General features: G+C 39.3%; 3 protein-coding genes across 3 annotated transcripts in view; all 3 read right to left on the reverse strand.

Annotated features, from left to right (window-relative positions):
- The window catches only part of LOC143850106 (putative F-box protein At4g22165), a 105981-nt gene that overhangs the window by 80140 nt on the left and 3415 nt on the right, over nt 1-22426 (reverse strand). The window lies entirely within an intron of this gene.
- On the reverse strand, nt 373-21343 carry LOC143849381 (plant UBX domain-containing protein 4-like). The gene is made up of 4 exons (XM_077358391.1): nt 21324-21343; nt 21172-21220; nt 1300-1395; nt 373-1180 (listed from the first exon to the last, which is right to left on the reverse strand). The coding sequence occupies exons 1-4, from the start codon at nt 21341-21343 to the stop codon at nt 794-796; spliced, it is 552 nt and encodes a 183-aa protein (XP_077214506.1). The 3' UTR covers nt 373-793.
- LOC143851551 (uncharacterized) lies at nt 5127-8670 on the reverse strand. The gene is made up of 2 exons (XM_077361017.1): nt 7723-8670; nt 5127-7629 (listed from the first exon to the last, which is right to left on the reverse strand). Exons 1-2 carry the CDS (start codon nt 8131-8133, stop codon nt 7051-7053), a joined length of 990 nt encoding a protein of 329 aa, XP_077217132.1. The 5' UTR covers nt 8134-8670; the 3' UTR covers nt 5127-7050.

Consider the following 22426-nt stretch of genomic DNA (forward strand, 5'->3'; position numbering starts at 1 on the left):
GCCCATTAAAAACTTGTAAGCATTTTCCTCTGTAATAAGGAAGTGTGGATATCACTTTCTTTTCATTACCCTTTTGTACATCCATCGTTAGGATTGAATCCTAGTAACCAAGTATGGGTCCCATTGACCCGGTGGACCATCGTGAGGCTTACCTGTATCGATAAACATGACATGACCCTTAGGCATCAGCAAAGAAAAGCTAAACCGTTGATTTTATTAGTCCTTTATCTCATAAGACGTCCGTTCAGGATGAGATATCATGTGGCTCACCTCATGATGTTCTACAAGATCATCGGTCTTCATCTTAACATACATGCCCTATATGCCCTTTGGTCAAAGATTTAGAGTCCCTCATTTTGATGATACACCCTCTTTCATTTGAAACTTTCTTCTTTATTTTGCATTGGAGAGAGCTACCATAAGACAAGATGCAGAGAAGGTTTCCTCCTGATATAATGAGGGGTAGAAACCACCTTTGAACTCCCATCACCTAAATATGATAGAGAGCCAAAGTGAGACTGATAAAAGGTTGACCCACCTATGCCATAGAGCCACCACTGTTCATTATATTATAATGAGATCATCCTCTTGTTACATGAATGTCTCCTCTTCATAGTTTGATTTCACTAAGTTCTGTCCTACCTACGAATAATTCCATAAAAACGCAAAGACAACCACACTTCATCAGATCATTTACTGGGTTCTACATTTCACCCAATTTCCTAATGTATTTGGTTTGGTTCCGCAAAAGTACCAAGATCAAATAGAGAGAAACATACCTTTGCAGAAGTTGCTAGAACTTCTGGATTACAACTGAATTGGCTAGGCCTGCTTTCTCTATAGTCTCGGTCATATCGGTGAGCTGTTTGGGAGGGAACCCTACAGTCTGTAACTGATAAGCTCTCGTTCCACCAGGCCTTGAAGCATCGATAAAAGCACGGATATCACCTACTGTGTGGTCGTAGTTGAAACGTGCAACCATACGAGTGCCATCCCCCAACCTTAGCTGAATTGAGGTTGATGGCAATGAATCATTTACACACAGGCCTATAGATGGGGATGGTGCACTATTGAGAGTAATAGCACCAGTGGTTTGCTCAGTGGCTACTGGGGTGGTGGTAGACCCACTACCTAAAGTTCTTCCTACACCCTGAAATGGAACGTGAAGTTTCTCTGGTTCCTGTGAAACAAAGAAAGAGAGGGTTAAGAAGAACGTGGAGAAGCTGGGAGAAAAACAAAATAGAGTATGGGTAAAGGGAGAAGATAAGATGGGGTCGCAGTGAAGAAATAAGGACGCACGGGGCACTTTTCTTCCCTCCTTATGAGATTAACATGGACTGCCGATCTCCTATCCGCCGGCTCAAGCTCTTTTGGACACTCAGATTTCCTGATGCTCTGCATTAGAAAAAATATCCCATTATGCATATGCCAACATATATAGAATGTAATTCAGAAGAAGATTAATCCATCCCAGTTGCCTCTGTGGAACCAGACACTTGATGGGTGTGCAGAAATAACATGAAAACATGCAGATAGAGATTGCAGTCTAAGATTCAATGGTATTATCATCATTTCTGAAAATTCAAGAAAGGAACACCCTCGTCGTTCTACCTAATTTCATCATTAAGAGTTCATCCTGAGACAATAATCGGTGGAGCCACTCAAAATAGTCACCAGTCCCACACTCCCACCAATCACTTCCACATAATACCTATATTCAAGAAGGGAACTACCACCCCACCCCCTGTCGTCTTCCTTCTCTTCTAAACACTTAATTTGAGTTAAATGAAACCAAGGCGAAAAAGTAACAACCACATTCAGTAGCATAAGCATGCGACATCTCAATTCAACCAGCTACTAACACATAATTCATTAAGTGATGGATTTCAACATTGTCAAATAGCTAGAAAAAAGTATAGGACTAAGATTAAGTCTGGTGCATTAATAGGCTCAATGCTATTTCTTTATAATAAGGTGATTGTCTCCACAATATCTCTGGTAAGGACGGTTCCTAGCTTTAAATTTGTTTCAGCTTACAATCTTTGGTTTGGATGGAAGGAGATTAGTCGTGATTCTGCTTGGGAGTCGAAGATAATTCAAGATTGGGAACCTCCGCATACTTAAAGCTAAACTTTTATGGCTCTAGCTTGGGTAACCAGGGTCCGTCTGGCATTGGGGGTGTTCTTAGAGATGATATGAGAGCGGTTTTGTTGTCTTTCTCAGGCCCCATAGGCTTGTCAGATGCGAGTGAAGCTGAAGTGCGAGCGGTTCACCATGGAATTAAATTGCTTGAAAACGTTGATCATATTAAAGTGGTGGTTGAAGGTGACTCTCTTAATGTGATTAGATGGTTAAAGGAATCCCACTCGCACCACGGCATTTTGCTCCTTTCTTTGACGAGATCCAGGACAGAGTTGTGGAGCTTCTCTATCTTTCCGTAATGTGCGCCGATCAGCCAATACAGTAGCCAATTCATTAGCGAGAGCTGGGGTATCGAGGGAGGAAGTGGAGCCATTTGATTTCCTCCCCCCTTGATTTTGTTGTCCCTTCTCTTGTTCTGTTTCTTGTATCTTCTTGTATATTCCCTTCTTTTCATTGTATTTGACCATCTCGGTCATTTTTTTAATGAAATCTTCTGCCATTCAGAAAAAAGGCTCGATGTTATTCTCGGAGCAGAAGTGTAACATATATTAGCTCAAATCCTAATAATTAACTGATGGATTTTAACATTGTCAAATAGCCAGAGAAAAGTATAGGACTGAGAATAAGTTCAGTGCATTAATAGGCTCGATGTTAATCTCGGAATAGAATCGGCAATCTATCTTTGCAAGGAGATAGATTGTTTACCTCGTTAAATGAGTAAACTACCAAGTTCATTCATTTAAAAAGTAAACTACCAAGTTCAACAATCATGAGTAGAATTGGCTGCATCCTACCATCCTTCAAGTGGGAAGAATTCACGGACCCATTCAAACAGTTCTGCCAAGAACCATCTTCGATCACTAGCTTATTTATTTTGAGATAGATAAAAAAAATTCAAACAGTTCTGCCAAGAACCATCTTCGATCACTAGCTTATTTATTTTGAGATAGATAAAAACAACATTCAAACAGTTCTGCCTAGAACCATGTGCGGTACCCGCATTGTTGACTCCAAAGAAAGATGGATCGTGGCGTATGTGTATCAATAGCCGAGCAATAAATCGAATTACTATCAAGTATCGATTTCCAATTCCAATATTGGATGATATGCTTGATATGTTGGCGGGTGCACGTGTGTTCTAAAAGATTGACTTAAGAAGTGGGTATCATCATATTCGAATCAAGCTGGGTGATGAGTGGATGACCGCGATCAAAACACGTGAAGGATTGTATGAGTGGCTTGTCATGACATTCGGTCTCTCAAGTGCACCAAGTACATTCATGCGGGTTAAGAATCAAATCCTTCGTCCATACATAGGCAAGTTTGTTGTTGCTTATTTCGATGACATTCTTGTTTCTAGTTATGATAATATTGAGCATGAAAAACACCTGAGGAAGGTACTAATTGTGTTGCAAAAGGAGAAACACTATGTAAACCTTAAAAAGTGCTCTTTTATGACAGATTGCCTAGTTTTTCTAGGCTTTGTTTTGACTTCCTCCGGAATTAGAGTGGATGAAGATAAGGTGAAGGCAATTCAAGAATGGCAAACACCTCAAAGCATACATGATGTGAGAAGCTTCCACGGATTGGCATCATTTTACCGTTGATTCATCAAGAATTTCAGCACAATATCAGCCCCATTGACCGATTGTGTGAAGAAAAGTGAATTTAGGTGGACATTGGATGGCGACAAGAGCTTCCAACTTGTCAAGGAAAGGCTCTCATCTGCGCCCGTGCTTGCACTTCTGGACTCAGAGAAGGTGTTTGAGGTGGATTGTGATGCCTCACATGTGGGCATAGGCAGTGTGCTTAGTCAAGAGGGACACCCTATTGCTTTCTTTAGTGAAAAGCTCAATGAGGCACGATGGAAATATTCCACATATGATTTGGAGTGTTGTGCGATTGTTCAAGTATTGCGGCATTGGTGACACTACCTCATTCAAAGGGAATTCATTTTAAACTTTGATCATGAAGCACTCAAATACATCAACAATCAAGGAAATCTGAATCGAAGACATGCAAAGTGGGTTGCATTTTTGCAAGAATTCAGATAAGAGTGGACAACTCAATCAAGTGGCGAACGCAATTAGCCATTGTGTGATGCTTCTAAACACCATGAGGGTGCACTTCATGGGTTTTGATGAAATAAAAAGCCTATATGCAAATGATAGTGACTTTGAAAAGATATGGAGATTATGCGAGAAGGGACATCATGAGGACTTCTAACTCATAATGGATTTCTATTTTGAGGATCCCGCTTATGAATTCCCGAAGGCTCCCTACGTATGGGTATTATTCATGAACTTCATGACGGAGGATTGGCTGGACACTTTGGTCGGGACAAAACTATTGCCTTGGTGAAAGAGAAGTACTTTTGGCAGAGAATCTGACGTGATGTGGAGCATTACGTGAGCCGATGCCGAATATGTCAAACATCAAGAGGGTGTACACAAAATACAGGTCTTTACCGATTCCTAAAGCTCCATGGGAAGATGTAAGTATGGATTTCGTACTTGGATTACCCAAGACTCAAAGGGTTATGGATCTTATTTTTTGTAGTTGTTGGTCGGTTTCCTAAAATGGCTCATTTCATCCCATATAAGAAGATTGTGGATGCATCTTATATTGCTAACCTTTATTTTTTGCGAGGTTGTTAAGCATCATGGTTTACCCAAGTCCATCACTTCCGATCGAGACACCAAATTTCTTAGCCACTTTTGGTGGAGTTTATGGAAGAAACTTGGGACAGATTTGCTTTACAATAGCGCCTAAAACCCTCAAACAAATGGTCAAACGGAAGTTGTAAATCGAAGTTTGAGTAATTTGCTTTGAAGCCTAACGGGAAAGAAGCCAAACCAATGGGATATGGTGCTTCTTCAAGCTAAATTTGCTTACAGCTCAACAGTGAATCGTTCAAGTGACAAGAGTTCATATGAGATAGTGTGTGGACGAGCTCCAACACATTATCTTGATCTTGTGCCGTTGACAGATTCTTCCAAAACAAGCAAAGGAGCCGAAGACTTTACAAAAGCAATTGCAAAGATTCATGAAGATGTCTATCAAGAACTTCAAGCAAGCAAAGTGAAATATAAACAGGCAGACGATACACATCGTCGGTTCAAGACTTTCAAAGAAGGAGAGCTTGTTTGGGCATACTTGAAGAAGGAAAGGTTTCCAGTTGGTACATACAACAAACTCAAGGAGAAGAAGATTGGCCCATGTCGAATCATGGAGAAAATCAATGACAACTCTTACAAGATTGAACTTCCACTGGGCATACGTACTCACCCTGCTTTCAATGAGCAAGATTTATTGAAGTATTATGATGAAATTGATGCGAACCCAAGGTTGAGTTCTCTCCAATACGAGGAGGATGATGTAGCTCAAATGGTGGCATGCATATGTGCATAGCATGGTTGGCCGGATTTTAGTGTTATAATGGTGGTCAAATATTGTGAAGCTTTGGGACTCAAAAGTTTTGCATGTAGTAAAGGCATTTTGGAAGTTGTTATCTTGGAATGAAGTAGTTTAGAGTTACAAGATGTTTTGAAAGTTGTTATTGTTCTAGTTTCCAAGTAGGGTCAAAGTCTTAGGTAAATAATATTATGTTAGGAGTAAATGACTTAGGAAGTGGGAAAATATGTAAAAAGGGGATGAAATATGTATTTTGGGCCATTGAAGAAAATATTTGAATGAAGTAAAGAAACTCTTTTGTGCTTGAGCATGACTCTCATTGTTTGATCCTCCTTCCTTAAGTTCTCTTGTGTGTTTTTCCCTCTTGTTCTTCTCTCCACTACTAAGCCACATGCATTTCCCTCCAACTTAAAATTAAAATGGCAAAAAATACGCCCTCATTCAATTTTATCCCTAAAATCTAACCTCTCCCCTAAAATCCTGCAAAAACGGTTTCACATTAAGGCCTTCACAATAAATTTCTGAAAACACCGACTTCCATTTTTACGATACATTCCTAAAATATCGGGTTTTTAACCTAATCGTTTGAAATTTGAAATAGTTGTCGTCCATATCCCTAAAATTTTGGTTTGATAACCTTATCGTGGGAGAGAGGGAAATTAAATCTAATCTATGTCCACAAATTTTGTTTAATGCTCTCTCTCTCTCTCTCTCTCTCTCTCTCTCATCTTCCGTTTTTTCTCCGAGTTTTTTTATTATTACTATTTGATTTGGAGAAATTGAAACAAGAGGAGGTGGAAGAAGAAGAAAATAGCAAAACTATTATGTATGTCATTTTATTCTTTGTTTTCCATTTTCCCTACTTTTGTTCGTTTGTTCCCATTTATTGCTCTCTTTTATCATTGTTTCTGCTTGGCTTGCAAGAATAAGTGTCTTAGCCCCTAGCGACTTCTTATATAATCCCCAAAACCCCTTATGTTCTAACCGGGTGCTAGAAGATTTGGGGCAGCCCACTGTCAAATATATACCTTATGCTGCTGTTAGCCTGTTACGAATAAGGTCGGGGATCACTGGCAAATTATAGCAATGGGGATATCATGGAGACAATGGGCTACGAAATAGGAAGTTCTTTTGGCCTCACGATTGATTTTCGCAATGTCCACACGTTCAAGTTTCTTCATTAGAAATCCTCATATGCTATTAGAAAGTTCTTTTGGCCATCGGTGGAAGAAGCCTTATTTAGTATTTCTTATTTCTCTTTACTTTACAAATTAATACAAAGTGGAATTAATGAAATGGCAACTTACTGATTGCTAGCAAATAAGGAGAGATAAATTGGTTAAAGTCCAATTCAATATGGGCATGTTTTCCTTAAAAGTTACGTGTGCTCAAAAAATCATTTCGATAGGATGATCCTAGCCCTCCGATCCAAACCGAGATTTTGTTTTTTTTTCCTCTTTTTCTCCCACTACTCGGTTATAACCGAATTTTTAATCAGTTCGGTTTCGGTTCGGTTTTTGGAAATTTCGGTTCGATTTCGGTTATCAAAATTTGATAACCGAAATTATTTCGGTTATCAAATTTCAGTCTATTCGGTTCAGTTATAACCGAACGAACACCCCTACCGTCTGTTGCGGCAGAAGAATCCGTGGTCGGAGGAGAAGGTAAAGTCGGGTCATCCTCTTCGTCCGTCGCAGGTTCGGACAGCATTACATCGTCCAGAATGAGATCTGGATATTTCTCCCGGACCTGAACTTTACAGTCCGCAAAGCACATCTTGTAAGAATCCATAGACAAGGTGATGAGCTCGTCTTCTTTAGCCTTCACGGCCGCATCCAGTTGTTTAAGCTGAGACTTCTCCCTCAGCCTCGTAAGCACTGACGGCCTACGTAGTCTCTTACTTCTGGCCTTCAGCTCCTCTTTCAACTTGTCATTCTCCTCGTCCCTTTCCTGGATAACTCTGCCCAGGCTCGTCTTGTCCTTCTTCAGCTTCATGATCTGGAGGTTTGATTTAGTTACGGCTTTGGAGAAGTTTCTGCACTTCTCAAACAGGTCGACCCAGTAGCTACCGATCTGCAAAACCGACCAAGGCAGACAAAGAGCATTACCAAAATGAGTAAAAAAAGGAAAAAGACAAAACCGGCACAAATTGGAATAAGGGAATACCTGATAGATTGAAGCAAAAGCAGCCTCCTCGGCCGTTTCCGGAGGCTCATGGAGGATCCTAAGCCTATCATTCCTTAGTCGGCTCTTCATGATAATCTCTCGAGCCACCCGGTTGTCTCCAAGGCCACTATCGTCCCTCTGGACACCCCCGTTCGGACGAAAGACGTTATCGCCATCAGGTTGGACGAAAGGCAAGACGGTCTGGACGATGTCCAGACTGGAGCCCCCAGCACAGCCAGTCCAGGTTCCCTCGGTGCTCTTCACGACCTTGGAGGTCTTAGCACCCTTGTCGGGCAGGACACCCTTCCCCTTGTCCTGTACGGGAGGAGGGGTCGACTCGGGAGCCTTTCTCTTTTGGCCCTTTCCCAGGACACCTTGCCTTACCCTCTCCAGAGCTGATTGTTTCTGCATTTCTAAAACCAAAAGAAAAAACAATGTGTCAAAGACCGGATTATTGTACTCTGCCACACAAAAGTAAAGCCACAACCCGCCTAAGACATATATGTGCCTTCGACGCAACACTAAAGTCGATCTCGACCAGGATCTCCTCCTTGGTGAACTCCGAACTGTGGACTAGACCTTCACGATGAATCTCCTCACAGATCCTCGTAAAGGTCACCTCATCTTCACCTTCTAGTAATGGTTTACGACTTAATGCCCTAGTATTGGCAAAGGACCACTTTAGTGGAACTGACCACTCCTCTGCAGGATCTGCGAGGCTAACATACAGGAATTTGTTTTTCCACCCATGGATTGAGGTCGGAATCCCGGTGATCATCTTCACTTCGGGTCGTTGGCTGATATAAATCCAACCTCTCAAACGGTGCTTCTTCAAGTGCGCACACCTACAAAATACCGTTAAGTACAGATTCCTCTTCAGACGGTACCGCACTAGATATATGAAACCGACCAGCATTCTCCAAGGGTTCGGTACCACTTGAGCTGGGGCCAAACAATAGAACCGCGGGACCTCAGCGATGAAGTAATTGATGGGGAATCTAAGTCCGGCCTTCAAGGCCTCATACACACAGACGCCGGTGTTATCGTTACTGGCATGATCCCCCTCAATGGCCGCCCTCAAACCAAACCAGTCAGGGATGCAATACCTATCCCGAACGTCGCTAAGCCTAGACTCGTCTAGGACGTTCTCCCAAACAACCTCGACATTATATTTCGAATCAGCGTCCATCTTGGCCTCGGCAACAACTTCAGCCGCTCTGCCTACAATGAAGGAACTGGATGTCTCATAATCATCACCATCCCCTCCTCCTCTCCGACTTCACCGCTCGCATCTGCCATCTCCAGACTATCTACCCGAATAGGACTTAGTGTTTTAGTCCAATGTCTCTCCCCAGTCAATGATCTCAACGTCTTCCTCGTCAAGATCGACAATCACATCTCTCGTTTGGTCGGCCATAGTCTGGCCTCGCCCCCTACTCGAATCGGATCTCGTCCTTTCGGACGAACTAGTTCCCGAACTACTCGTGGAGGAAGTCTCTCCCGAAGACAAACCAGAACTAGAATCCGAACTAGAACTATCGGACATTAAGAAGAAAACGCAATACAAGAAAAAGGTGGACTGAAAAAAATTACAGGTAAAACTAGTAAGGCCCCGAACTCAATAGCAGCACCATGAAACGGGCTGAACTGACAAAGCAGAGATGAGAAAAACAAGTAATGAGTAAAGAAATGACGCTCCAAGACCTCTCTTATAGCCAAACCAGTCAGAGGACAGCTCACATCTGTAAGCCAAATTTTGCCACGCGGCGAACATTAATGAGAAGACGCGACATACGAAGCGACGCGACGCTTCAAAAAAAATAAAAAGAGAGAGAGAGAGGGAGAGAATGAAACGAAATAAATGAAAAGGGTAGCAGTTCGTCCCCAAAATTCAAATCGTCTAAAGTCGTTCAAGATATAACGCAATTCGCTGAACGATAAAATTCAAATCGTATGAAACCGTTCAGGATATAACGTGATCCGCTAAAAGAAAAATTCAGATCATCTAAAGCCGTTCAGGATATAACGAGAACCGCTAAACGACAAAACTCAGATCGTCTGAAGTCATTCAGGATATAACACGATCCGTTAAACGACAAAATTCAGATCGTCTGAAGCCGTTCATGATATAATGTCATCCGCTAAACGACAAAATTCAAATTGTCTGAAGCCGTTCAAAAATATAACGTGATCTGCTAAACGACAAAATTCAGATCGTCTGAAGCCGAACTGAGTATTAAGCCTTGAAATTCAGTTCGTCCAACCTTCCAGATCGTCGAACTGAGTATTAATCTTGAAATTCAGTTCGTCTAATCTTCCAGATCGTCTTCGGCCGAACTGAGCATCGACTCATAAAATCAGAGCCGAATTGAGCAAGCGTCTTACTCATCATTTGCACAACCTCTAAGCTTCCCCAAGTTATCAAAATAACTCAAGGAATCGGGGGGCCAACTGATGGGGTATAAAAAGGTTGCTCCTATCGTCAGTTGACACGTGGCGTCAAGATCAGGAATGGGGTTATACATCCAAAACAGGGGTAAACAAGAAATTACACCCTAAGAGAAAACCCTAAAACACATCATGCCTTAATCCAATACTTAGGCCCCCACTATAAATAGCCTTCATGAAGGCTAAGGTAAGGGTCTGAATCCCGAGAATTTATTGTTTACAGTTTACTTTCCTTATCCGGCGAGATCCGGAGTTACCACTCCGGGTTGGTCATCTGACCATGTGTTCCTCCATGCAGGGCTCAATCATTTGCTCGTCTGACCGACTTTGAAATACTTCAGATCACCCCTCCTGTGACTACCTCCTCCTCTTACGGATTTTGGTCGTAACAAAAATCTTTACAGAAAGATGGTTCTAATCAACAAATGGAAACAAATGCCATGAAAAGATCCTTAAAATGCTCGAATGATTACATTGAGTCAATATATCGCATAAAACAAATGATGTGAAGGCCCAGATAGTTTTTGGGTAGAATAACGATATGGTAACCAAGTTGGGGACCAAGAGTGGAACCCAACGAATAACATCTTCACACCCGTTTCTTTCAACGTAAAATTTGTTTTATGTTGACACAAGACAAATTTTACGTCCATTATTACGTCGAAAGAATCGGAGCCTAAATGGCAAAACTACCAGGGATTTTTTCGGTTCCACTCTCGGTCTCACTATTTTGGATTTTGAGTACAAAAATACAAGTTGTTGACAAAATTTGTAGAATCAAATATGATTATAAATCCCAGCAAAAATGCACAGAGATCTTAAATCGATTTGAGTCGAAAATCAATATTACACTCCAAATGAAACGCTCAACTTTGCTAAGAATCAGGGGTTTGGTATAAAAAAACGAGAAGAAGAAGGGCCAAAGAAATCCAAACAAGATATTTTGAATTTGTCAAGGATATTTTTTGACATAGATGTCCACCTGAAACTTTCACAACATTACAATCCCTTGATTACCCCTCATTTTATCACCTACTCTCAATTGAGACTGATCTTTGTCTCAAATACGGTTTATTGTGTTGGTTCCTGTCCTACATCAATTTGGTATTAAACCTATATGTGAAGTGATTACATGGCATCTGCCCTGAGATAGTATTCTTGGTTTTCACTAATAAATTCGGAGTTGATCCAAAAAAGAAAATTTTGCGTCCACATTAGCCTGAGTTGTTAATCTCCGACATTGATGTAGGTATCTTTTGTTTTCTCCCTTGCAGCTAGTTACCTAGTTGTTAAGCAAGTATCATACATGGATACAATGGTTGCCAACAAAGAAAGATATGAGAGTCAATTTTATGTCCAGCAAATTGCACCCATATGATAAATCCCATTTGGTACTTGTTTACACATACACCAAAAAAGATGGAATGGAAGTCTTACAAGCTTTTTTTGGTAGGTAAGCTGGGATCGAACCTACAACGTCAAGGTTGAGATACGAAGTCTCAACTAGTGAGCTACAGGCCAACCCAAAAAGTCTTACAAGCTGCTTGAACATGGGAATCTTCTATTCTATTTCAGTGACAGCGAGTTAGGTATAGAAAAGGAAGTCTCTTTTTCAAATGGTTCTCAACTTGGAAAGAGCTTTTGTTGTTATTGTCTTAAAATTTAGAACCCAAAGCACTTGAAAAGTTTTATAGTTGGAACAATAGTTGAGACTTAAGACACGGTGCAACCATTTACAAGAAATATGATAATTCAAAGGTGCTTCAAGGAGATACCAAGCATAAATTCAATGAAACTAATAATATTTAGTTATTTATGGTGTCCTTGCTAATAAAAAATTTTACAGAAAGATGGGTCTAATCAACAAATGGAAACAAATGCCATGAATAGATCCTTAAAATTTGTAGAATCAAATCTGACTATAAATCCCAGCAAAAATGCACAGAGATGTTAGATCGATTTGAGTCCAAAATCAATATTACATTCCAAATGAAACGCTCAAATTTTACAGAAAGATGGGTCTAATCAACAAATGGAAACAAATGCCATGAATAGATCCTTAAAATTTGTAGAATCAAATCTGACTATAAATCCCAGCAAAAATGCACAGAGATGTTAGATCGATTTGAGTCCAAAATCAATATTACATTCCAAATGAAACGCTCAACTTTGCTAAGAATCAGGGGTTTGGTATCAAAAATCGAGACCAAACAAAATAGCTTTGATTTAGAATAAGAGGATGGGAAAGAGGTACCTTTGGTTCCTCTGCAGTAAGGAAGCCCTAACTTGGCGAGCGAGAGAGTGAGCCGAGGAAGACGCCCAAAACGCATCATTTAGGAACCCCGGTTTTTCACAAGGGATACTTCTCTTCCTTCCTATTTATTTCTTTTTATACTGCTAATTCCCGTACCCGTTCCCGCTTAGATCGTGGAATCCCCGCGCCGTGCGGGGCGGGCCGGGTCAGATTCCCATTTTTGTGGGTTTAATTGCCACTCCTAGCTCTTTTCATAGGTCTGTTCACTTGTTTTCTCACTGCAAGAAAAAGAAAAAACAAAGAATTTGACGTGGAAAACTGGAAAAGAAAGGAGAAGAAACTGTGACAAGAAACATGCTTTCTCGTTTTTCACTTGCCCGAGAAACCGAGAGAAAGTATGCAGGAAACTAGTTCTCTAGAAATTAAGCTGTTCACTTGCCTGGAAACCTTGAGAAAGTAAACAGTTTGATATAAAAACTTAATTAATAGTCCAACACAGTGTAAATAAGGCTCAGTGGGCCCAGTCTTCATATAAAACCATAATAAAGAAGTCAACATACCTCTAAAATGCTCCTTTCATAACAATAAACACAGCAATCATCCCTGCCACAACAAGACATGTGAGAGTAGAGTTAGAGGGATGACGGTCCTCACAGCTGTGGATCTCTTCCTCGCAAACTTCTTTGAGATCCTCCTCCTCTCTAGCTTCTTTGAGATCCTCACGATTCGCAAGTGATACGTATGCATTCATAGCCACCTCCGCCTCGTCCCTGTTCTTATAGGAACGGTGGCATGCTCCACTGTACACATGGACCTGCATTTGGCATTCTAGCCAACTGTCGAAAATCCCAACCTGCTTCCTCTTAAAATTTGCATAAAATTTCTTCTTACCAATTTCGCTAAAGATAAAAAAGTAGCTATGGATTTGATATTTCCACACCCCCTAAGCTAAAGATCGCAAAAGATCTCTTTCTTTCTCATCTCTCATCCACACCTTCTCTCTCCGGCGATATCTCACCGGACGTTTCCGCGGCAAAGGTGTCTCGACCGGCTCCTTTCAGCGTTTGCGGATTTCCTCAGACCGGATCGAGCCTCTAAACCTTTCTTTTTTCGACTTTGCCTGTTCATTTAGTAGTGAACTTTTCAGTTCTTATCATGCTTTTCTCTCAATTTCGGATATGGAGTTCCGATCACTATTGGCATCAGATTGAAGGGAAATTTTTAAGTGGGTGCTTCTTTTTGGAGGATTGGTTTTTTTCTTTATTAGAAATTAGGCTTACAAGTACATACCTCCCTCTCTCACCTATCCACAAAAATAAGCAATATACACAATAGGGAGGGATTTTCTTTCTTTTAATATCTTTATTTACTGTTCAGAAAGATTCCCTTGATTCTATATTTATGGCTCTCAATTAAGTTTATTTTTCCGAGATTTCAATGGTTTGTCTTTTCGAGATCCTGCAGATTATTTTGCGGATTTCAATGTCTTCTTTATCTGGATTTCTGCTAAATGTGGAATCTTGCTTAACCAAGAGAGTTGGTTTCCCAGAGTAGAAATAGCGTCTTCATCTTGCTACCCAAGCACAGTAGAGAGAGAGAGAGAGAGAGTTTGTATCTAACTACCATTTTTTTGCCTTTTTTTCTTCTCATTATTTTCTTTCGAAATGATTATTTGGTATGAATGTTTTCTTCATTTTTTTTTAGCTTTAACTTTTTTGATTCTTGATGGAATTTCTTTATATTCTGCAGCAATTTAGGGTTTTGTTATTTCCCTTTTTAAATTCCTAAATCTATTGAATTTCCTCTTGATTGCATTCTTTAAGGTGTTTTGCTTTCTGTTCAAGGGTGTTGTCCTTGAGTTTTTGTTTAGCTTTTAACATCTTTGATTCATTAAAAAAGGTTGGCACCTTTGCAGGGACAGGCTATTGTTGGTAATGGAAGTCAAGGTCTCTCAAATGCATCCCTCAATTCATTTAGCTTAATCAGTTTCTTTTATTTTTTACAAGTTTCTTTTTATTTTCGGTCAAGATTTGCCTTTTTAAAAAAATCTTTTACACAGGCTGTCGATTTATCTCTTGCACAGGTTTTCTGGTAGAGTACTTTGGATGAAGTGGGAATGGAAGACGGCACCGTATCATTTTCGGACTCTCTATCAAGGCAGCAGTTTCAGAACCCTTAAAACACCAGGTAAGCTAATGCATGCCCATATCTTCTTTACCCTCTATTTCTAATTTTTTTTTTTTAAGGGTTTTGATGATCATAATCCTTTCTTTTTTTAGACAAGCGTACTACAGAATGTTAGTGTTTTACTACACTGCGAAGGCTACGAGAAGAAAGTTGAGGATGTACTACAGAATGTTAACGGTACTAAAAATATATTTTTCCCTCTACTAAATTTCTCCTCTTTTTCATAGATCTGTTGTTTTCTCTACTACCTGTTCCTAAGCCCGTATAATCATGTAATTTTTGGAAAATACTTTTGCCTTTTTTAAAGAATCTTTTCCACAGGTTTCCAAACTATCTTTTCACAGCAGGCTCTTAAAGGGGTTTTAAGACTATCTTTTAAACAAAAGGCTATCTAATAGTCAAATATCTTTTGGGCACCGATATTCCCTCTGCCTTTACAGAAAACGTTAGGTTATTCCAAGGGGTGGAGGAGCCACCGTTAGCTCTAACGCTTAAAAGTTAACGTTTTCTGTTAAGGGGGAAATCATATCACTGCCCTACTTACTTTTGGATATACTATTTTTACTTTTACGACTATAAAAGGAGTTCATGTGCCATCTTTTACCAACACTTCTTTCACAGTTTAGTGATTTTATCCCTCCATTTCCATTCCCCCTCCCAGGATGGCTTTCGGTGTTAAAAATTTATTTAAGACACTGACCACAATGTTCACCATCTGTCGACCATTTTCAAAGTTTCTAAAATCAGAAACTTTCTATTTTTCTTATCTCCATCCTTCTTCAACTAAATCTAAGATTCAATACCCTCTCATTCTCATCCCAAAACTTGGCTAAAAGCTCGTTGACATCATCTCTAGGGTTTCTTATAACTAAATGATGGATAGTTTTTAAAGTCTTTAAAATAATAAACTTTATCGCCATCCTTCATCAACTAAATCTAAGATTCAATATCATCACATCCTCTCCCTAAACCGCAGTTAAAAGCTTCGTAACACCGTCTCTGGGGTCTCTTATGTGTAAAAGATTGATGTTTTAAAAAGTATCAAAAATAAGAAACTTTCTACTTTTTCAATCTCCTTCCTCGATCAACTAAATCTAAGATTCAATACCCTCTCATCCTCATCTCAAAACTTTGCAAAAACCACCTTCACACCATCTCTAGGGGTTCTTATGTCTAAAAGATGGATGTCTTCTAAAGTTTTTAAAATAAGAAACTTTCTATTTTTTTAGTCTCCATCCTTCATCAACTAAATCTAAGATTCAATATCATCTCATTATCATCTCAAAAGTTGGCTAAAAGCTCATTAGCACCATCACTAAGGTTTCTTATGTCCAAAAGATTCATGTTTTATAAAGTTTCTAAAATTAGAAATTTTCTATTTTTCAATCTCCATCCTTAATCAACTAAATCAAAGATTCAGTACCATCTAATCCTCATTTTGAAACTTGGCTAAAAGCTCCTTCACACCATCTCTAGGGTCTCCTATGTCTAAAAGTTAGATGTTTTATAAAGTTTCTAAAATTAGAAACTTTCTATTTTTTCAATCTTCATCATTGATCAACTAAATCGAAGATTCAATACAATCTAATCTTCATCTCAAAATCTCCCTAATTTCTCTCAAAACTTGGCTAAAAACTCCATAACATCATCTATAGGGTTTAATATGTCTAAAGGATGGATGTTTTATAACGTTTATAAAACATTATAAAACAAACTCCTCCGAAAGACAGGAGGAAGAAAGAAAAAAGTGAAATGGTGAAAGAGTACAAGTGCATGGAATGTGAGACTCCCAAGAATCCTCCTCCTGGCTTCTTCAGCATTGGTGGGCTGGATGAGCATATAAAAAAAAGCACATCCTCACTTCATCCATCGTTGTCCCATTTGTGGTAATGGATACCGCAACGATTGGGAGGCAGTTCCAAAGAATCATCGATGCATAACACCCGAAGAATACAGGTATTATTTGTTTTATTTTTATTTAGTTTTTTTCATCCACTTACATAATCATGTGTAGGGAACAATACGGGAAGGCCCAGTTATCGAGGAGTGGGGTAGAGGTCGAGAGGAAGAAAGAAGAGGAACAAGTCAAGATGAGGGAACAAGAGGAACAAGTCAAGAGGAGGGAAGAAGAGGATGAAGTCGAGGAAATCGAGTGATGGGAGAAACTCGAGATCTATGCAAACCTTATTGCTGGTGTAGTAGCTTGATTTGTACTTAGTGGATGAACTTGGCTGTTTGTTCATATCCACCTTTCCTGTCACAGTTGTGGGTCTCACTCTTTATGAGTGAAACTACAACCTAGCTTTTAGTTTGGAGATAAACTTGCTAAAAATACGAGGGGTTTACACGCATATGAAACAGGCGCCTTACTATTTCGAAATCCTTTTTCACTGCATTAAAAAAGATGGAAGGTGGAAGGTGGATCCAAAGTCTTCCCGGTCTTCGCCAACTCACCATTCATAAATCTGGACAGTCCAAATGTCTAAAGTAGAAGCTGAGCTCACAAATAAGGGAAAAATGCGTAGTAATAGTGACATCTCATACAGAGAGACTCACAACTGTGACAGAAAAGATGGATATGAACAAACATCCAAGTTCATCCACTAAGTACATCTAAAGCTTATCAGTAACAAACCAAAAGCATTACAAATTATGGAGTTCCTCGAGTTCCTTTCTCAATCAAGTTCATCCACTAAGTGCCTTTCTCAATCAAGCTACTACACCAGCAACAAGGTTTGCATAGATCTCGAGTTTCTCCCATCACTCGATTTCCTCGACTTCATCCTCTTCTTCCCTCCTCTTGACTTATTCCTCTTCTTCCCTCCTCTTGACTTCTTCCTCTTCTTCCTTCCTCTCGACCTCTACCCCACTCCTCGATAACTGGGCCTTCCCGTGTTGTTCCCTACACATGATTATGTAGGTGGATGAAAAAAACTAAATAAAAATAAAGCAAACAATACATGTATTCTTCGGGTGTTATGCATCGATGATTCTTTGGAACTGCCTCCCAATCGTTGCGGTATCCATTACCACAAATGGGACAACGATGGATTAAGTGAGGATGTGCTTTTTTTATATGCTCATCCAGCCCACCAATGCTGAAGAAGTCAGGAGGAGGATTCTTGGGAGTCTCACATTCCAGGCACTTGTACTCTTCCACCATTTCACTTTTGTCTTTCTTCCTCCTCGTGTCTTTCGGAGGACTTTGTCTCCTCCTAGCTCTTGAAAATGGTCGACAGATGGTGAACTTTGTGGTCAATGTCTTAAATAAATTTTTAACACCGAAAGCCATCCTGGGAGGAGGAATGGAAATGGAGGGATAAAATCACTAAACTGTGAAAGAAATGTTGGTAAAAGATGGCACATACATGAACTCCTTTTATAGTCGTAAAAGTAAAAATAGTCTGTCCAAAAGTAAGTAGGACAGTGATATGATTTCCCCCTTAACAGAAAACGTTAACTTTTAAGCGTTAGAGTTAACGGTGGCTCCTCCACCCCTTGGAATAACCTAACGTTTTCTGTCAAGGCAGGGGGAATATCGGTGCCCTAAAGATATTCTCACTCTGAGATAGCCTTTTGTTTAAAAGATAGTCTTAAAACCTATTTAACAGCCTCCTGTGAAAAGATAGTCTTGAAACCTGTGGAAAAGATTCTTTAAAAAATGCAAAAGTATTTTCCGAAAATTACCGGATTATACGGGCTTAGGAACAGGTAGTAGAGAAAACAACAGACCCATGAAAAAGAGAAGAGAAATTTAGTAGAGGGAAAAATATATTTTTAGTACAGTCAACATTCTGTAGTACGTCCTCAACTTTCTTCTTGCAGCCTTCGCAGTGTAGTAAAACCCTAACATTCTGTAGTACGCATGTCTAAAACAAGAAAGGATTATGATCATCAAACTAAAAAAAAATAGAAATAGAGGGTAAAGAAGATGTGGGTATGCAGTAGCTTACCTGGTGTTTTAGGGTTCTAAAACTGTTGCCATGATAGAGAGTCCGAAAATGATACGGGGCCGTCATCCATTCCCACTTCATCCAAAGTACTCTACCAGAAAACCTGTGCAAGAGATAAATCGACAGCCTGCGTAAAAGATTTTTTAAAAAGGGCAAATCTTGACCGAAAATCAAAAGAAACTAGTTAAAAATAAAAGAAACCGATTAAGCTAAATGAATTGAGGGATGCATTTGAGAGACCTTGACTTCCATTGCCAACAATAACCTGTCCTTGCAAAGGTGCCAACCTTTTTCAATGAATCAAAAATGTTAAAAGCTAAACAAAAACTCAACGACAACACCCTTGAACAGAAAGCAATACACCTTAAAGAATGCAATCAAGAGGAAATTCAATAGATTTAGGAATTTAAAAAGGAAAATAACAAAAACCTAAATTGCTGCAGAATATAACGAAATTCCATCAAGAATCAAAAAAGTTAAAGCTAAACAAAAATGAAGAAAACATTCATACCAAATAATCATTTCGAAAGAAAATAATGAGAAGAAAAAAAGGCAAAAAAATGGTAGCTAGATACAAACTCTCTCTCTCTCTCTCTCTCTCTCTCTCTCTCTCTCTCTCTCTCTTGTGCTTGGGTAGCAAGATGAAGACGCTATTTCTACTCTGGGAAACCGACTCACTTGGTTAAGCAAGATTCCACATTTAGCAGAAATCCAGATAAAGAAGACATTGAAATCCGCACAATACTCTGCAGGATCTCGAAAAGACAAACCATTGAAATCTCGAAAAAAAAAACTTAATTAAGAGCCATAAATATAAAATCAAGGGAATTTTTCTGAACAGTAAATAAAGATATTAAGAGAAAGAAAATCCCACCCTATTGTGTATATTGTTTATTTTTGTGGATAGGTGAGAGAGGGAGGTATGTACTTGTAAGTTGTAAGCCTAATTTCTAATAAAGAAATAAACCAATCCCCCAAAAAGAAGCACCCACTTAAAAATTTCCCTTCAATCTGATGCCAATAGTGATCGGAACTCCATATCCGAAATTGAGAGAAAAGCACGATAAGAACGGAAAAGTTCACTATAAAAGTTCACTATAAATTGAACAGGCAAATTCGAAAAAAAAAAAGTAAAAGGAAAGAGGTTTAGAGGCTCGATCCGGTCTGAGGAAATCCGCAAACGCTGAAAGGAGCCGGTCGAGACACCTTTGCTGCGGAAACGGCCGGTGAGATATCCCCGGAGAGAGAAGGTGTGGATGAGAGATGAGAAAGAAAGAGATCTTTTGCGATCTTTAGCTAGGGGGTGTGGAAATATCAAATCCATGGCATCAGATTAACAGACTTTAAGATGAATATATGTGAGACTCTTGGGTAGTGTGCCACATGTACTGCGCAGCCCAGCCTAGCCTAGGGTATTTCCATCCTTTACGTCAAAAGGATAAATCGTTGGGTAATGGGCCCATTGCAAAAATACCATTTCGCAGATAGGATGTTGCATGTGAGAGTAGCCATGTAGGCTTACATTTTAGCCCATTTTGTCTTACTCACTTAATTCATATAAGGTGGCTGCTCTCACATGCAACAGCCCAACCACGAAATGGGTCCTGGGTTCAAAACCCAACAAGTTGTTGATACTAACAATCCACATTTATTGTCAACCCAAAAGAAGAGCTAAATGTGTCACGTGTGAGGCCACTCCGTAGGTGAGGCGGGTTTTATTGTCAACCCTGGAAAATGTTTTTCCATGGAATTTATTACCTGCTTTGGAAAGAAAATTTCACGAAAAACAAGCTAGCCCAACTCCAAACCATGGAAATTTTCTAGCAAGAGCGAAAGAAGCAGAAGACTTTTCATGGAAAGAGTTTTAAGATTTGTTTACGTGGAAAAAAGTTTTATGGAAATTTATTTTCAATGGAACAATTGTAGTTCCCTGCATCCAACAGGCCCTTTTTCCATGGAACAACTAATTCCATGAAAATTTTCATGGGGCTACATTGTTTTCCATAGTTAATTGAATAGGTCCTAAAAAAATCCAATTCATTTCTAACTTCAAAATCGACAAAAAAGAAGAAGAAGAAATGCATTAACATCAGAGCAACGTGATAAGCATTGCTAGGCAATCCCGCAGAAAGGCGTTTCACAGCTAGCTTTTGCATGTAAGAACATCCACATCACATAAATTAAATGAATAAGACACGATCACATGCAAAAGCCTACCTCGAAATTGCCTAACAAATCCCTTAAAACCTTTAGCTGAAATTAAAGTAGGACATCCCAATAGAAACTGGAGTATATTGAAGCGCCACTTGATGCTAGCATTCCCCTCTCAAAATAAAGATGGGGCCAAATTTCGAGGCTAAATTATAGGCACCGCCACCGACGTTGTTTCTGCTTTGGGCGGGCCCACATGACCCACACGTGCCCCTTTCATATTAATACTAGTTGCAAATCCATGGCGAGAGGAAAAACTTACATAGATAATGACTTACAAGGCTGCCTTAATTTAATGTTTCTTTAACAAAGCAGTGAGTATAGTAAAAAGAAAGCGAAATGTAGTTGTAACTGTAGTTATAGAAAGGCAGAAGAAAAGAAAGAAATGTCACTAACCTTAGAAAGAAACACCTCTTTTCTCAGAGTGAGTAGGCAAATCCGCAAGCTTTACAATCCCTTATTTCAGTGATGGCAATCCATTTTCTTCTACTGCTTAGATAAGTTCCCAAGGGCTTGTATGATTTTTGGAACAAAGAAAGATGGAGTACCAGAAAAATGAGGAAAACATTGACAGGTGTTGTACAGTACCAATCCTGAGTTGGTTCTTATGTTGTATCCATCAAGCAGTTTTGATCATACAACCTACTAAGAAAAAAGGAAAACCACAATTAGAAAAGATTGTGAAAAAAATTAAGTTAATTATAAATACTGAAAATAAGGAAACATGGTGCATTAGTATGTAGATTTATAGTCAAAATATCTTTTGGGCACCGATATTCCCTCTGCCTTGACAGAAAACGTTAGGTTATTCCAAGGGGTGGAGGAGCCACCGTTAGCTCTAACGCTTAAAAGTTAACGTTTTCTGTTAAGGGGGAAATCATATCACTGCCCTACTTACTTTTGGACATACTATTTTTACTTTTACGACTATAAAAGGAGTTCATGTGCCATCTTTTACCAACACTTCTTTCACAGTTTAGTGATTTTATCCCTCCATTTCCATTCCCCCTCCCAGGATGGCTTTCGGTGTTAAAAATTTATTTAAGACACTGACCACAATGTTCACCATCTGTCGACCATTTTCAAAGTTTTTAAAATCAGAAACTTTCTATTTTTCTTATCTCCATCCTTCTTCAACTAAATCTAAGATTCAATACCCTCTCATTCTCATCCCAAAACTTGGCTAAAAGCTCGTTGACATCATCTCTAGGGTTTCTTATAACTAAATGATGGATAGTTTTTAAAGTCTTTAAAATAATAAACTTTATCGCCATTCTTCATCAACTAAATCTAAGATTCAATATCATCACATCCTCTCCCTAAACCGCAGTTAAAAGCTTCTTAACACCGTCTCTGGGGTCTCTTATGTGTAAAAGATTGATGTTTTAAAAAGTATCAAAAATAAGAAACTTTCTACTTTTTCAATCTCCTTCCTCGATCAACTAAATCTAAGATTCAATACCCTCTCATCCTCATCTCAAAACTTTGCAAAAACTTCCTTCACACCATCTCTAGGGGTTCTTATGTCTAAAAGATGGATGTCTTCTAAAGTTTTTAAAATAAGAAACTTTCTATTTTTTTAGTCTCCATCCTTCATCAACTAAATCTAAGATTTAATATCATCTCATTATCATCTCAAAAGTTGGCTAAA

Source organism: Tasmannia lanceolata, unplaced genomic scaffold (genome assembly GCF_043159265.1).
Source record: "Tasmannia lanceolata isolate RefF3 unplaced genomic scaffold, GAP_Taslan_0.1 ptg000018l, whole genome shotgun sequence".
Lineage (NCBI taxonomy): Eukaryota > Viridiplantae > Streptophyta > Magnoliopsida > Canellales > Winteraceae > Tasmannia > Tasmannia lanceolata.